The 15,302-nt window shown below is 38.7% G+C and overlaps 1 protein-coding gene across 1 annotated transcript; it reads left to right on the plus strand.

Annotated features, from left to right (window-relative positions):
* Positions 1 to 1,338: 1,338 nt before the first annotated feature.
* skic3 (SKI3 subunit of superkiller complex) lies at positions 1,339 to 10,645 on the plus strand. Its single transcript, XM_052556979.1, is given in 20 exon segments — positions 1,339 to 1,477; positions 1,595 to 1,716; positions 1,805 to 1,830; positions 1,832 to 1,869; positions 1,980 to 2,029; positions 2,117 to 2,153; positions 2,212 to 2,300; positions 2,374 to 2,448; positions 2,765 to 2,887; positions 4,098 to 4,187; positions 4,291 to 4,344; positions 4,423 to 4,513; positions 5,045 to 5,173; positions 5,274 to 5,306; positions 5,309 to 5,346; positions 7,673 to 7,837; positions 7,918 to 7,991; positions 7,993 to 8,068; positions 10,059 to 10,189; positions 10,432 to 10,645. Coding segments are annotated over 19 exon segments (1,653 nt in total). The 5' UTR covers positions 1,339 to 1,477; positions 1,595 to 1,596.
* The last annotated feature ends 4,657 nt before the right edge of the window (positions 10,646 to 15,302 follow it).

Genomic DNA, 15,302 nt, shown 5'->3' on the forward strand with positions numbered 1-15,302 from the left:
TAGCCCGGATAATGGGGAATTGTTCTTCCTGCTGGCCTGCCTGTTCAGCAGGGGCGCCCACGGCCACCCCTGTATAAACTCTGGCCACCCCTGTGGCCACCCCTAGGATGATTTGCAGTGGTCACTATTAATTTAAATGCAGAATGTAAATTCACAATAGTTTAAGAAGTGAAAAAAAGTGCAGCACCTGCAGCAGCCACAGTTTTGAGTCTCTGAGCAACATTAAAGTGCTTCGTTCCTGAATGAATCAACCATTTAAATGATTCGGTTCAATCGCAATGACTCACTTATTAACAGTGATTGCATTTGCTTGGTAAAAGCCCAAATGCAAGTATTTGACCTAAAAGATGGTGCACACTTTTAGAAACAATGGTGTAAAGGTAAAAATAAAATTTAAAAAATCAGGTGTCAGCACAATTAAAAATAAGATATCAGCACAATAACACTCAGCAAAATAGTCTAATTATCGTTATCGATAAAATCCTAGAACTCACAGAGATATAACTTTTTGTCTATATTGCAAACCCTTATTTTTTTCCCCTTTATTTTAATGTGCCACCCCAAAATTTACTGTGGCCTCATTTGGCCACCCCTGTTAAAATTTTCCGGGGGCGCCACTGCTGTTCAGGAACATGGGAGAGGAAATGGGAAGGGATCGCAGTAAAGCCCATACACATTTACTCAAGGTAAGGCCAGCAGTATCAGACCGTATGCTCTTTGTCCTTGCATATAGACTCCAGAGTCTTTTCTAATTATAAATAAGTAATGACTTGTTTTTGTTATTTTAAGGCTGCTAAACTGAACCCGTATCTCGGTTCAGCATTTTAGTTTTCTGGGTCATTACTATAGTGAGTTAGAAAAAGATCAGGGCAGAGCCAGAGGCTGCTATAAGAGAGTGTTTGAGCTGGATTCCTCCGATGCAGAGTCTGGAGCAGGGGGACATGGTTAGTGTGAAAAAGCCTTGTAATCCAAGATGGTCCCATTGCCATGTCTTTAACTTATTTTTTATATTTTGACTGTGTGTGTGACTGTTCAGCAGTCAGTAACAGAGAGAGACACTCCTGGCTCTGCTAAATGGGCCTGGATGAGGAGAGGGCTCTACCACCTCAAGATTGGCCAGCATCAACAGGCCTCTGCAGAGTAAGTGAATTGATTATAGCTATAAAGCATAAGTGATAATAAGATTTGTTTAACTTGGCCTGGTTGGTTTGCTCAGCGGATATTTTAAAAGTTTTATTTAATGTAGCTGCATTAACATTGGCAGTTATAACGATGCAAGTTGTTAAAGGGTTAGTTCATCCAATAATCAAAATTATGTCATTAATAACTCACCCTCATGTTGTTCCGAACCCGTGAGACCTCCATTTATCTTTGGAACACTGTTTCGAACTGTGGTGCCTGGAGCTCTTTGTGGAATGGATCCACTTGATCAGGGCCATACACTGGATCAGAGACAGCTCCTCACTCTATGAGAAAGGTGAAAGAGTAGAACCATATTCAACTAAATGGAGAAAAGAAGACTGGGACTTACAATTAAAAATATATTCTGTAATGAACCTATGTTTTACAAGGTGTTTTGGTCGTTCTTTGATAGTCATGCTGGAGGCCCCTAGTCTGTGGTGTGCCCTTGGCCTGAACTACTGCCACCAATCCAGACTGATCAGCTGCCTCAATCCTCAAGAGGATCAGCAGCCTCTGCTGGAGAAAGCCATACATGTACATGACCTGACCTGGGATCAGTCATTTGTAACGCTTTCATGAAGATGTGTTAACAGGGTGGTTTGGTTTAGCTCTGTTCCGACAGTGTGTGAAGAATGCGATCATGCTCGAATGACTGGAATGCCCTCGGGGTGGTCTCCATGGCAAAGGGTAGATAAAATTACACATTTGATGTGAATAATCCCATTAGTCTGTATTATATTACTGTGTTGTGATGGTCTATTCTTGTGTTAATTGTATATTCTGCTTTTATATTTTAGGAATAGAAAACTTTTCTTTTGCACAATACTGCTTTATCAAATCATCAAATGTAAGTTATGCAAGAAAAATAAAGTCTTTCTTCACTTTTTAAACCTTTGCATTGATACAACTAATGTATCTCTTGGTTATTTTTCAGAATGTGGTTGCATGGACCAACATTTGGAAATATAGAGGTAAAATTATTTTTGACAAGTAATTAGCTTGACATGATTTAGAGAACTATGCTGATAGTCCTTTTTCTAAATTTTTAGCTATCGCATGAAGCTTTTAAGATTGTCCAGTCTCTAGAACCCCTGTATATGAACTGCTGGATCGGATAGGTAGAGTTTGGTTCAGCCCTTTTTTATTTCCAGTTTGACACACAGAACATCAAACTTCTTTCTCATTACACAGGCCCAGATTGCAGAGTAAGATGGCAGTTATGACACCATGGATCTTTTCAGACATACCACAGAACGGATTACTCATGTATGTCTAATCATTTCTGAAATATTCACAGTTATTCAAAAGTTTGAGGTCTGTACATTTTTATGCTCACCAATGCTGAATTTATTTGTTAAAAGCATTGATATTACAATAATTACAATATTACTGTAATATTCGGTTTAAATTAGCTGTTTTCTATTTGCATATATTTTTAAATGTCATTAATTCCTGTGATGGCAAAACTGAATTATCAGCAGCATGTACTCATCTAAATTTATGAACAGTTCTGTAGTTGCTTCTTTATGTTCAGATTATTGATCATTGTTCTGCTTGGAGTTACATGTTTATTTGATGTTAGACCGAGGGAGTGAAGGGTTATGCATATTGGGATTGCTCCACACTGCTGGACAGGAGCAACAGAGACTCCGAGATCTACCTCTACAACAAAGTCCAGATGAGCGCTGTCTCTGCTGCCCAGGAGGCTCGGAGCAAGCTATGAGGACAAACACAACATACTGTTTTAAGATATTGCAAGGGTATTAATGGGTCTGTCATTTATTGTCTGATCTCAAAGCAATTTTGTTGAAGAAATAAAAAAATACAATATTGTATTATATAGTAAGTTTATTTTTGTCTCACTCATAAAAAAAAAAAAAAAAAAAAAAAAAAAAATCTAATACATAATCTATATCAGTTACCATTATGAAGTATGTAAATACATGAATATGGCACTATATGCATGTTTTATAGGCCAGGCTAAAATGATATTTAGCCTGAAAGCAGTTAAAGACACCTGATATATTGAATGATTTTACCAAGAATGCAGGTGGAATGAAAATGTTTTTCATCTTTCATCATTATTCCCTTCTGAAAAATAAGGGAATTATATTACGGTCTTTATATTATTAAATGAGTCCTTTCATACATCAAAGGACACAAATTGATCAAAAGTGTACTTCCTGTTCATGAATGAATCCTGAAAAATGTAGCACATAAAAAAATGTAGCACGGTTAGCAAAATTGTTTTCAATATTGACAATGATAATAAATGTTTGTTGAGCAGCTAATCAGCCAAACTAAAATGATTTGGAATGACTTTTGAGCTTTAGCATCACAGGATTAAATGACATTTTAAGATATATGCAAATAGAAAACAATAATTTTAAGTTGTAATAGTATTCCACAATATTACTGTTTTACTGTATTTTTGACCAAATAAATGCAGCTTTAGTGAGCATAAGAGACTTATTAATTTTTTTTTTTTTACAAATCTTACAGACACCAACATTTATTATAATATATTATATTATTGCCAGACTGAGATCAAAATAGACCTTAAGTTGTTGCTCATCAACTGAAGCCTGGACTCTTGACTAATTGAATATTTGTTCAGACCCATTATGTCTTGTTGAGTAGGGAATTGAGGACCTTAATTAAATTAAATGCTTCTCTTTATTTGTCCAATAGCAAATGCCCTTTCAATGTCCTCCTTTAATCTAGATCCTACAAAGGTTTAAAAAACACTCAAAAGCTAATAAAGGGAAAAGCTTTAATCTAATTGACCTCAGGTATGAATCATTGCATTTGGTTAATTAACCCAAATGTCAAATAAGGTGCCAGAACACCCCAGAATAACAAGAGTTCTTCTTTTTCTTCTGTGAGACATTTTTTATCATAAAAAATGTGTTTGACATCTGCTGTGTTGTGGGAACCCAGGAAATCCTTCTCTCTGGCCTCTTCTCTCCAGATTGGTCCCACAGTACTGCCCCAACAAAGCCAGTGTAAGTGTTTGCACATCGGCTTTTGCACATATTTTAGGAGAAAAGGATTAGTTCACCTGTTATAAAAGTATTGACCGTAAGTGTTCTTTTTTTTTTTTATCAGGGAGGTGCTGTGGCTGGCAGTGTGGGGTGTGATGTCAGCTTGACACTTGGAAAGGTAATTTAACATTTGTGGATGGATGAACTCCAGTGGCTCTCTGTGTCCATTAAAGAGTTCAACTCTTTTTATCTGTAGAGGGCGTTGCTGTGCAGTGGAGTGACTCAGTTGTCCTCAGGCCGGCACTCTGGTGAGGACACAATCCAGAGAGCTGTGCTGCTGTGCCCAGGTAAACTTAGTTACAGTCAGACACTTTGGATCAGTTCTGAAGTTAGCTGCTCTTACTGCTAAATTTTAACTTTAAGATTTAGTAACTGTTGAGATTTGAAAGATTCAAAAACAGAATAGCAGTCTATGGGAACAAGACTAGACCCTTGAGGCCCAGGATGCCGACCAAAATCTCTTTCAAGGAAGTCAGTTCTCTTAGTGAAATGACATAATAATGACTTTAAAGTGTGGGACCCTTGTAATATACAAACCAGAATTTATGCCAGAGTTGTAATGAGCTTTGGCTTCTTGTTAAGGAAGGTTATTAAAGCTGTTTGGACAGAACACAGTCTTCTATAACCCTAAATGATGTAAATATTCAATTTGGATAGTAAGAACCTTTCATTAAACGTGTCAGCGGGAGTATGTGCCAAGTTTAATGCAGAGAGGCCTATGTGAAAAGTTTGAGATGAGAGAGATGTCTACAGCCTAAGTCGGATGGCAGTGATTGATTGATTTGTCCTCTGTCTTTCTCTCTGTATCACAAATGCAGACGATCCTGCTGGGTGGGCGGAGCTAATGGCTGCCTGTCACACAGAGAACACTGCATGCTTACTCGAAGGCTCCGCCCCTCGCAGAGAAGGTCTGGAGAGGGCACACATGACTCTGGTGTCTGAAAAAGGTCAGTGAGACTTGAGAATGTCATGTCAGTGTATTTGTATATATGCTGATGGGGGCATAGCTATAAAACCTTGTGTGCTGTGTGTACGGTTTACTCTCAGTGAAGGGCCTGCAGGCCGTGACTGGACTCAAACAGGAGGCCAATATGACCAGGCAGAGACTCTCTGCTCACAGGTACATGTACAAACACACACACACACATGGTTAGACAAACACACACACACAAACACACATGCTTTCTCTTTCTATGTCACGATGTCCCCTATTGATGCTTTTCTCTTGTGTGAATCGGGCACAGGTGCAGACACAGATAGGCTGACCTGTTCATGGGTTTCAAAGCAGAACCGTGTGCCCGTTTCATGCACTGACATGGCACCATCTGTCTAATATCCATATATTGTGGCTATCTATCTGCTTATAATGCTTGAGCTGTTCCCCTTAGGGGTGCACGATAAATATCGGCTGATAATTAATTCAATCAGAGTTGTTGTTAACTGACAAGCTGCGCAGCTTGTCAGTTAACAACGGCTCTGTGTAGTAACAGCTCTATGTAAAATCACGCACCCGATGGAATTTACCACTGATTAGAGAGCCGGCTTTACTGACGAGATGCGCATTAATTATTGGCCGATATTTATTATGCACCCCTAGTATTTGTAGAACAGGACTGTCCAGTTTTGCTCCTGAAGGGCCAATGTCCTGGATAATGAAAATCCATGATACTGTATTTAAAATCGAAATGAAAAATAGTACATGTAAACTAAATTATTTAAACTAAATCGGCAGATCTTGTAATACTCGTGAGAGATGACTGTTACTATGTGCTTCTCACAGCAAATGGCTGCTGTCTGCTCTTCTCATTTGCATAAATTGGAGCGTTTCCCAACAGTAAGATGCTCTTGGTCGCTCTAAACAGGTTTTTAAATTCACTGTCAGTCCCATAGCTCCAGTACAAAAGATTTGAAGCTCTGCTCCACTCACTAGTTACCAGTGGACATACTGCAAAACTTGAAATAGAGGTCTCAGACCAAGGAAACCCTGAATATGTGCAGTGTCGAGGGCCTCCAGGAACATGGTTGAAAACCACTGATAAAAATTAACTGGTTTTATACAACTCAAAATGCTATTTTGTATTTTTTAATGTCAAAATGCTATTGTTTTTTATTCAGAGATATCATATTATATCTCTGAGCTCCACCTATAATGGTATCAAGATCTTTACATCAAACAACATCATAATTTAGAAGTAATAGGCTATTTTCTATTCTCTTTTTTTAGCTCCTCTTATCTGAATGCTCTGTTTGAATAGGTGTGGTGGATCGTAGACTCTGAAGTAAACAGCCACTGCTGTGATTGGCTTAAAAGTTGTGTATGTTTGACAGTCTATGCGACGCTGCTGTGATTTAGGTTGATTCACATAAATACTCATACCAAATCCAATAGTTATCATGTAATAAAGACAGTTACTCACACATTTCTGTCGGATCCAATATAGTCAGCACAGCATCATCTTTTAGTTGCAATCTTTCTGAAAATCATGCAGCAAATTGTGCTTTGTTTGTAAACAAATCCGAAATAAAGTGAACAAAGGACTGAGTTCTTACTGACACGTTCTGGAACTTCACTAAAATAAAGTTCATCCACTTTTTCCTAACTTTGTGAATCTTGTGATCAGAAGAAATGCTTCACAAAGAAAGTTTTTTTCCCCCAGAGACTGCACAGCGTCTTTTTGTCTTCTGAGCCATCTTTTATCGCTAGGTTTCTGCTCATTCACCTCTCTCGTAAACAATACATGCAGAAATCGGTGGGCAGGGCTAAACAGGCAGCGATGTAGAAGCAGGCGTTGATCTTCTGCAGAGGCAGTGTTCAGCCACACTATAACATTATCGTCATACACTCCATACAGTCATTTAGGCAGACTGGCTTCAATATAAACTGTTTTTAGACTAACAAGAAAGTTTTGAGTTCTGAAACTTGCAGGATGTTTTTAAAGTATAGTGACCTCTTAAATGTCAAAATATCAATAGAATTTTGGTCGCTTAGTTCATGACAGCTTTAAGCTAACAGTTATCATTTTAGTTTTTACCGTTTGCAGTGTTGCAATTCTAGAAAGTCTCCTGACAAAAAAAAAAAAATACATTAAGTCACAAGTCTTTTAGAGGTATAGAATGTTTAAGATGTTTAAAATAATATACACTCACATGACTCTAGTCATATCAGTGGCTTTGAAAAAGCTCTTTTATTTACCCACCTCCCCCCACTCCTGGTGGCCACCATGTTGAGATTGTTTAATCACACAAATAATAGTTATATCAGACAAGCTTAACTCAAATTCTGATATTTTCCTTAAAACATCAACATATGTGGCACACCAGTCAATCTGTGGTAATGATAAGATATTAAAGCTGATAAGAAGCATACTAGCTAGGAAGTAAAACCTAAACATGTAATTACTCCATGCCCATTTAACTGTTTGTATACATTCCTCTTCCTCCCTCAGGCTCCGAGTGTATCTCCAGAGCATCCTGTGGTGTTCCTGAGGTTAAGGCCGGTTCGGTGTGAGCGCCTCCTGTTGTCTGACACTGGTAACTGTGTTCCTCCTGCAGTGCTGGATCAGCTCAGCGCTGCTGTCATGGCCAACCACACGTCTGTGTCCACCTGGCATGTATGTACATTCAGCATCTCACCAAAGAGAGCTTGGTGTCAGATTGATTTCTTAGTAAATAAAGACTTGCTGTCTCTTTGTGGTTGGCAGGAGTGTACTGTTCTCAGGGTCTGCTGGCTCAGGCCTCTGTGGCATATAGACAAAGTCTTCAGCTGACTTCAGCTCGGTGACCACATTGGAAAGATGAGCAGTCTGCTCCGACTAGCCCTGCTGGCACTGATGCCGTGTTCGGTGAGTACCAGATTAATCTTGTACAGGGAAGTTGGGAGAAATGGGCACAGATTTCTCAGACACTTCTAATATACAGTGTGGCCTGAATGACTAAATAATTTTTTTGTATTTTAACACAGAAGTAAACAGACAGATTTTGAAAAAAAAAAAAAAAAATCCTATTGAATATAAATTGGTGATATATGTGTGTGTGAATATCCATGTTATTATGTTTAAATGTAAAATACAAAGTCTTAGATTTTAGATTCAGCTGCTTCCATTTTGTCACCTTCAAGCAGTAACTAGTTTACCTGAATATGAATGATTGAAGAATAATGCAGAATAGTTAAAGTAACACTACTTTCTTTGTGAAAATAGGTTTCTTTTGTTTGCTGTGCTTTCTTCTAATAGTTTTTCTGTAGACGGAGTACCTCTAGACAGCTGTCAAACCTTGCAAATCCCAGGTCTTTACATTAGTTCAGAGGATGTGCAGCGGGATTTCAAACAAAGCTATGCCAGCCGCAGTCTGAATACTGTCCTAACTCTCTGTTAGACGGAGAGGAACGGTTTACTCAGGGTAGATTTAGCTCATAATAACTCATGAGATCAGTGTGTGATAATCCTTCATAAAACTCTGACTGGATGGATGAACAGCTATGAAAAGCTGATCAAACAGGAATGTTCTGTAATATGGCAGACAATCATGCGGCAAACCTGATGAAAGAAAGGAGTCCTATTGTAGTGCTGTTGACAGTGTAATAGTGGAAAGTTAAACACAAGCTTATCAGACCACTCCCTGCTCTTTCCATGTGTTTGGTTAATTTAACGCTTCATTACAATTCCATGGAATGCCATTTAAAAGTTAAGTACAGTAAGATGGTGCTTTGAAAGAAATTAATAGTTTTATTCAGCAAGGTTGCATTAAATTAAAAAAAAGAGACAGTAAAGACAATTTAAAAGACATGTTACAATAATAATTAATAATAATTCCTTACATTTAATACATAGCGCTTTTCTAGGCACTTAAAGCGCTTTACATTGTCAGGGGGTATCTCCTCATCCACCACCAGTGTGCAGCATCCACCTGGATGATGCGACGGCAGCCATAGTGCGCCAGAACGCCCACCACACACCAGCTTACTGATGGAGAGAAGACAGAGTGATGAAGCCAATCAGCAGATATGGGGATTGTTAGGAAGCAATGATGGTCAGAGGCCAATGGGCGAATTTAGCCAGGATGCCGGGGATTTTTAATGACCACAGAGAGTCAGGACCTCGGTTTAACGTCTCATCCGAAGGAATATTTCAAATATTTCTATTTCAAATAAATGCTGTTATTTTGAACTTTCTATTCATCAAAGAAAATAAATGAATCACAAGTTTTCAACATGAATAGTAAAAAGATATTGGAGAAATGGCTGCTGAAAAGGCAATCAAACAGTTTATTTATTCTTTTATATTTATTGTGTACAATTTCTAAATACTTTTTTTTTTTACTACATTTGTAATACATTTGGATACATCTGCTATTTTTCTTGAATTTTTCCTTGTTACATTTTGAAATGGTTTGTCTGTAAGTGTCTATACAGTATGCCTGCTAATAAAAATGGAAATGATTATTTTCCTTATTATCACCTTCAGGCATCTTTCCCCTGTTTTCGCTGCTTCCTCTTCCTCCCACCCTTTTCATTTAGTCCATCCTCCGTCCCTCCATCCACTGTCAGCATATTGCCTTAATTTTAGCTGACTGCAGCTTTGCCTGCCAAATTGAATTAAGCACTTTGTGGCTAGCTTTTCATTACTTTTAATTAAAGCGTGTCAGTCTTCAGTGTATCCAGACGCCGGTCATATATTAGTCTGAACTTTGCCAGCTAATATAAATCTCAAATCCTGAAATCCTTGTTTTAGAAGGGTTTTTTAATTACTCAATCCATTGCTTAAACTTTACAGACCATTCTACAATACAAGGAAACGCTGTGTTAAGATCGTCTGATTGTACGTCTGCCAACAGGCTGGTGTCTATGTCTCTGAATGGAAGGATCTGGTGTTGGAGGCCAGCATTGAAGTCTTAAAGATGGGCAGCTCACCAGTAGCTCTGCTCTTGCAAGCTTTACTGCAGTTCTCTATGAAGATGGGTGCCAGGTACGGCCATTTCACAAAGCTACTTTTTTTGCCACTCTCTTGCTGCATATGAGAGGATTTTTGCATATAGCTTTAGTAGGGTTTTGTGTTCACATTTGTTTACACCCATACATTGTCAACTTGTCAGATCAGTCCGACCTGTTCCATTAATCTATTTAAATATGAAATAGATCACCTTTATTCATGATATCAGAGGTTAAACTGGGTCAGGATCAGATTGATAATGGTTTGTTCTTCTACAGGGAAACCCGACGCCTGTTGGAGAAAATAGTTTATGCTTCAGCCTCAGGCGGCTCTGAAACTATAGCGTCAGTGGCGCGGTACCTCCTGCGCCACCTGCACGCCAAAGATGACCTGGAGCTGATAGATGTGAGCAATTGCATTCACTCGCTCTACTTGAAAACAAATGAGCAACTCAGGCTTGTGTTGCCCTTATCAGATTTGATTCCAATGTAATAAAGTGTACTGAAAGTTCAGTTTCAGCTCCCTACTATATAAAGATTAATACCTATAGTAATTATTTTTTAGTGCTGTTAAATGATTCATCGCCATTAATCGCATCCAAAATAAGTTTTTGTTCACATAATATACGTGTGTACTGTGTATATATTTAAATATATAAACATTTAATATATAAACATGACACACACACACACACATATATATATATATATATATATAATAATTATATACATGCATGTGTGTATTTATATATACATAATATAAGTAACCTTCTTCGCATCGTGTCCGCATCAGGTGTGCATTATTTTTCTAATAATTCAACGGCCCGTTATCAATTATTCCGCTTATACTACGGTTACCATACCTCAAGACATCGATCCGATTATATATTTAAAGAGGTTCGTCTGGTTTTTGAACTTAAATCACTATTGTGAGTAGGATTATTTCTTTCACATCTCATCCAGTGCCTCTTTTGCTGGTCCCAAAACATCATTTTAAAGCTGGTAATGGAAGCTTGATCGGTTGATAGCATTCTAATGCAGTTATTAATGAAGATATTAGGCTACTTCTGTGCGTCTCCGTTATCCGTAACCGTTATAACAGTTAACCATGCAAAGTGATATGGAACTGTAATGTGTTCAAGAGAGCTGACTGGAACTATGTCCGCTGTGCTATCCCAGAAAATAATTGCACACCTCAGAATGTTCATCAGCCAATCAGATTCAAGCATTCATAGTATAAATATACATAGTACACACAATATTTTTTTTTTATTTTGGATGAGATTAATTGTGATTGACTGCACTAATTATAAATGTACTTTTTTTTTCAAATTGCTTGAACGGTTATTAGACTTGTCTGAATGGTAACTATTGGCCATCTAATACAGTTAATGAGATGAATGAACTACATTCATAAGCTCAAGCTTTGTATTTAAAAGGGTCATGACATGATAAATCGATTTTTTCCAGAGTTTTTTTGATAATATAAAAATTAGTTGTACCATTAAACATCCTGCAAATGTCAGCTTACAACATCGCCAGTATCAAAAAAAGGGATCTAACCATCTTGTTTGGATATTGTGGGATTTATGACTTCACACGGGCAAATAAATGTTCATATGACTACCTCTAGAACAGGGGTGGCGAATGTTGATCCTGGAGAGCCCTGCAGAGTTTTGCTTCAACCCTAATCAAACACACCTGAACAAGCTAATCAAGATTTCATTAGGACTGAAGCTGAATTCTCCAGGCTCTCCAGGACCAGAGTTCGCCATCCCTGCTCTAGAACATTGATAAAACATTTTACATCATCTTCCTATATGCCCCACCTGCTGGCATTCAGTCTGATGCTTGTACTTGTTCACTTTCTAACATTCTCCATGTGCTTGAGCTACTCCTGATAACAGGACAAGTGGAAGAGTAAAGGAATGCTTACTTTAATGCATTTGGGTTAAACAAACATATTTGCTTCTGTAGAGCCTTCAGAAGGTCCCCATGATGATTTTTTTACAGAGGGTCAGAGTGAGGGTTCAAAACAATCATTTTTCTAATATGACTCTTGAAGTAAATATGACGTGAACCTAAAGTTACAAGTTAAAATTATTTTACAAATCCATGTCATGACCCCTGTAAAAATGGCATTGTGTTTTGGGCTTGTAAACTTAGAAGGAGACTGCAGACTGGTGGATTGCCACAGATGCCTTTACCCATCCAGCTGAGACAGTCCACCATCCTCAGGAGACAGCATTACACCATTGTTCTGCTTTATCTCTTGCACACTGAGCAGTTTACTCACTGATCAATGTTTACAAATCTGAAAGTCTTTACATGACCAAGCACATTTCATTATGTACGGATATATCTGCTAAGCTAACTTAAAAAGACACTTGATCTATATGAATGGCTCTTTTAATAGCAGTTTATGGTTTAACTGAATTAGCTTATACTCACTGCATTGCAATAACGTGAGCGTTGATGCATGAAAAATAACATTAATGATTCATTCCAGAGCGGTAGTTTTTCGCCATAATTGTTATTCTCTCATAATTGTTAATCCTCTTCAGTTTGCCTACAGAGCAAACAGGTCTGTGGACGATTCAGTAAACATCGGACTGCATTATGTTCTGCAACACCTAGACAGACCGGGGACTTATGTGAGGATCCTGTTTGTGGACTTCAGCTCGGCCTTCAACACGATCATCCCAAACCTTCTCCTGCCCAAACTAAATCAGCTCTCTGTGCCCACCTCCATCTGTCAGTGGATCAACAGCTTCCTGACAGACAGGCAGCAGCTAGTGAGGCTGGGAAAATACACATCCAGCACCCGTACAATCAGCACCGGAGCTCCCCAGGGCTGCGTTCTCTCCCCACTGCTCTTCTCCCTGTACACCAACGATTGCACGTCTAAGGACCCCTCTGTCAAGCTCCTGAAGTTTGCAGACGACACCACACTCATCGGCCTCATTCAGGACGGTGACGAGTCTGCTTACAGAGAGGAGGTAAAAGAGCTGGCTGTCTGGTGCACTCTCAACAACCTGGAGCTTAACACCCTCAAAACAGTGGAGATGATCGTGGACTTCAGGAGAAACCCCCCTGCACTCCCCCCACTCACCATCATGAACAGCACTGTGACTGCAGTGGAGTCATTCAGGTTCCTGGGAACCACCATCTCTCAGGACCTGAAGTGGGACATTCACATTGACTCCATTGTGAAAAAGGCCCAGCAAAGGTTGTACTTCCTCCGCCAGCTGAGGAAGTTTAACCTGCCACAGGATCTGCTGAAACAGTTCTACTCCACCATCATTGAATCCATCCTCTGCACTTCAGTAACTGTCTGGTTCAGCTCAGCTTCTAAATCTGACCTCAGAAGACTAAAGAGAGTAGTCCGGACTGCTGAGCGAATCATCGGTTCAACTCTCCCATCTATTCAAGAACTGTACTTATCCAGAGTGAGAAAAGGGGCTGTCAAAATCACTTTGGACCCCTCACATCCAGCACACTCCCTCTTTGAACTGTTGCCATCTGTTCGACGCTACAGAGCACTGAGCACTAGAACGACCAGACACAGGACCAGTTTCTTCCCTCAGGCAATCCATCTTATGAACAGCTGATAATAACGGCGAACACATTACACTTTATATTTATATACACATACACTTTATTTATCTAACACACATACTTAGTATACACTTAAATTTTGCACATAATACACATGTACATACATAACTGCATTTTGTAATATACCTGCCTACAATTGTCATTTGTATATTGTCATTCACTATCTACTTATTTGTATTTTTTATTCTTTTATTATGTGTTTTATGTTCTGTCACTGTCATTCTGTTGTACTGCGGAGCTTCTGTCACGAAAACAAATTCCAAGTATGTGTAAACATACCTGGCAATAAAGCTCATTCTGATTCTGATTCTTATTGCCAAAAGGCTCAGCTGACTATAAAATACTAAATCTACTACTATTGCAATTATGTAACTCAAAAGAGTCATTGCTTCGGATCCAAAATCACTATTGGGCACATCTGAAAGTGCAGCAAGAGGGAAACCTGCTCTTCAGATTGTCTGTTTATGGTCAGAGAAGCTTTTTATCTGACGCATGATTATCTTTGCCCTACAGAAGCAATAATTTTTTATCATGTTGGGTGTATTTATGCTTTGCAGGTATGCATTGTTGGCTTGGAAAATTAAATGAAAAGACAGCAATATTGTTTTTTTATATAGCATTGATTACAATCAATACTGGCTTGGGGTCGAGCGGACAAACACCGAACAATTCATCTTTCTAATCGTTCAGCGTTGAGCCTGCATGAGTATTGTGCTTCTAATCTTGGATTTGTCGTAATTGTACCTTGATTGAATTTCATCAACTATGAATGTTCACTCAGAATCTGATTTTAAAGTCTGGTCCAGCAAAAAGAGATTTAAAGGCAATGACCTCATGCAAGCTAAATCCTTTTTTTTCAATCAAGAAAACAAATGTAGAGCTTATTTGATTGTATTGTCCATCTGCCCACTTTCTGCTGAATCATACTTGGTTTTCTCACACAGGTTGTATATTCCAGCATATTTGTCTTCTAAAAGAATGATCCAGTGAGGGCACCTTCAGTCCTACCATGTTTCTGTGGATCTGTCTGATGTCTTGTTGCATCTCTCCTTTGTCAGAGACACAATGGCATCATGAACCGCATAGAAACCCTGGCAAATATAATAAAGGAGGAGATCACCTTCAGAAATCTGTGGAAGCATTATCTCTGTGGCAGAAGTGTGTGTTAGGTGTCTCATCTATAATGCATCACCTTCTTTCAGTCCATCACAAGAGTTTCTAAGAGAATTTGAGAGCAAGTACAGTACATTTCAAGGCAGGAGGGTACAATTAATGTGAATTATTTGTTTTGTTTATTTAGGTTTGATTTGGTCTTTTGTACTGAATGCCTGGGAAACAGTGTAGTCTGTCAATCCATAACTTTTGGAAACAGGAAGGAAATATAGATAAGCTAATAAATTTCGTATCTGCTAGGGTGGAAGATACCCAGCAGGCTTGCCTGTACATTAAGCTTTTAGAAGCAAACAGCCTGGAAAAACAGCCACAGGAGAGATAAATTGGGCCGCTCATTTTGCTTGGTATTGCATTGCAGG

This window comes from Carassius gibelio, chromosome B5 (genome assembly GCF_023724105.1).
Source record: "Carassius gibelio isolate Cgi1373 ecotype wild population from Czech Republic chromosome B5, carGib1.2-hapl.c, whole genome shotgun sequence".
In the NCBI taxonomy this organism is placed as follows: Eukaryota; Metazoa; Chordata; class Actinopteri; order Cypriniformes; family Cyprinidae; genus Carassius; species Carassius gibelio.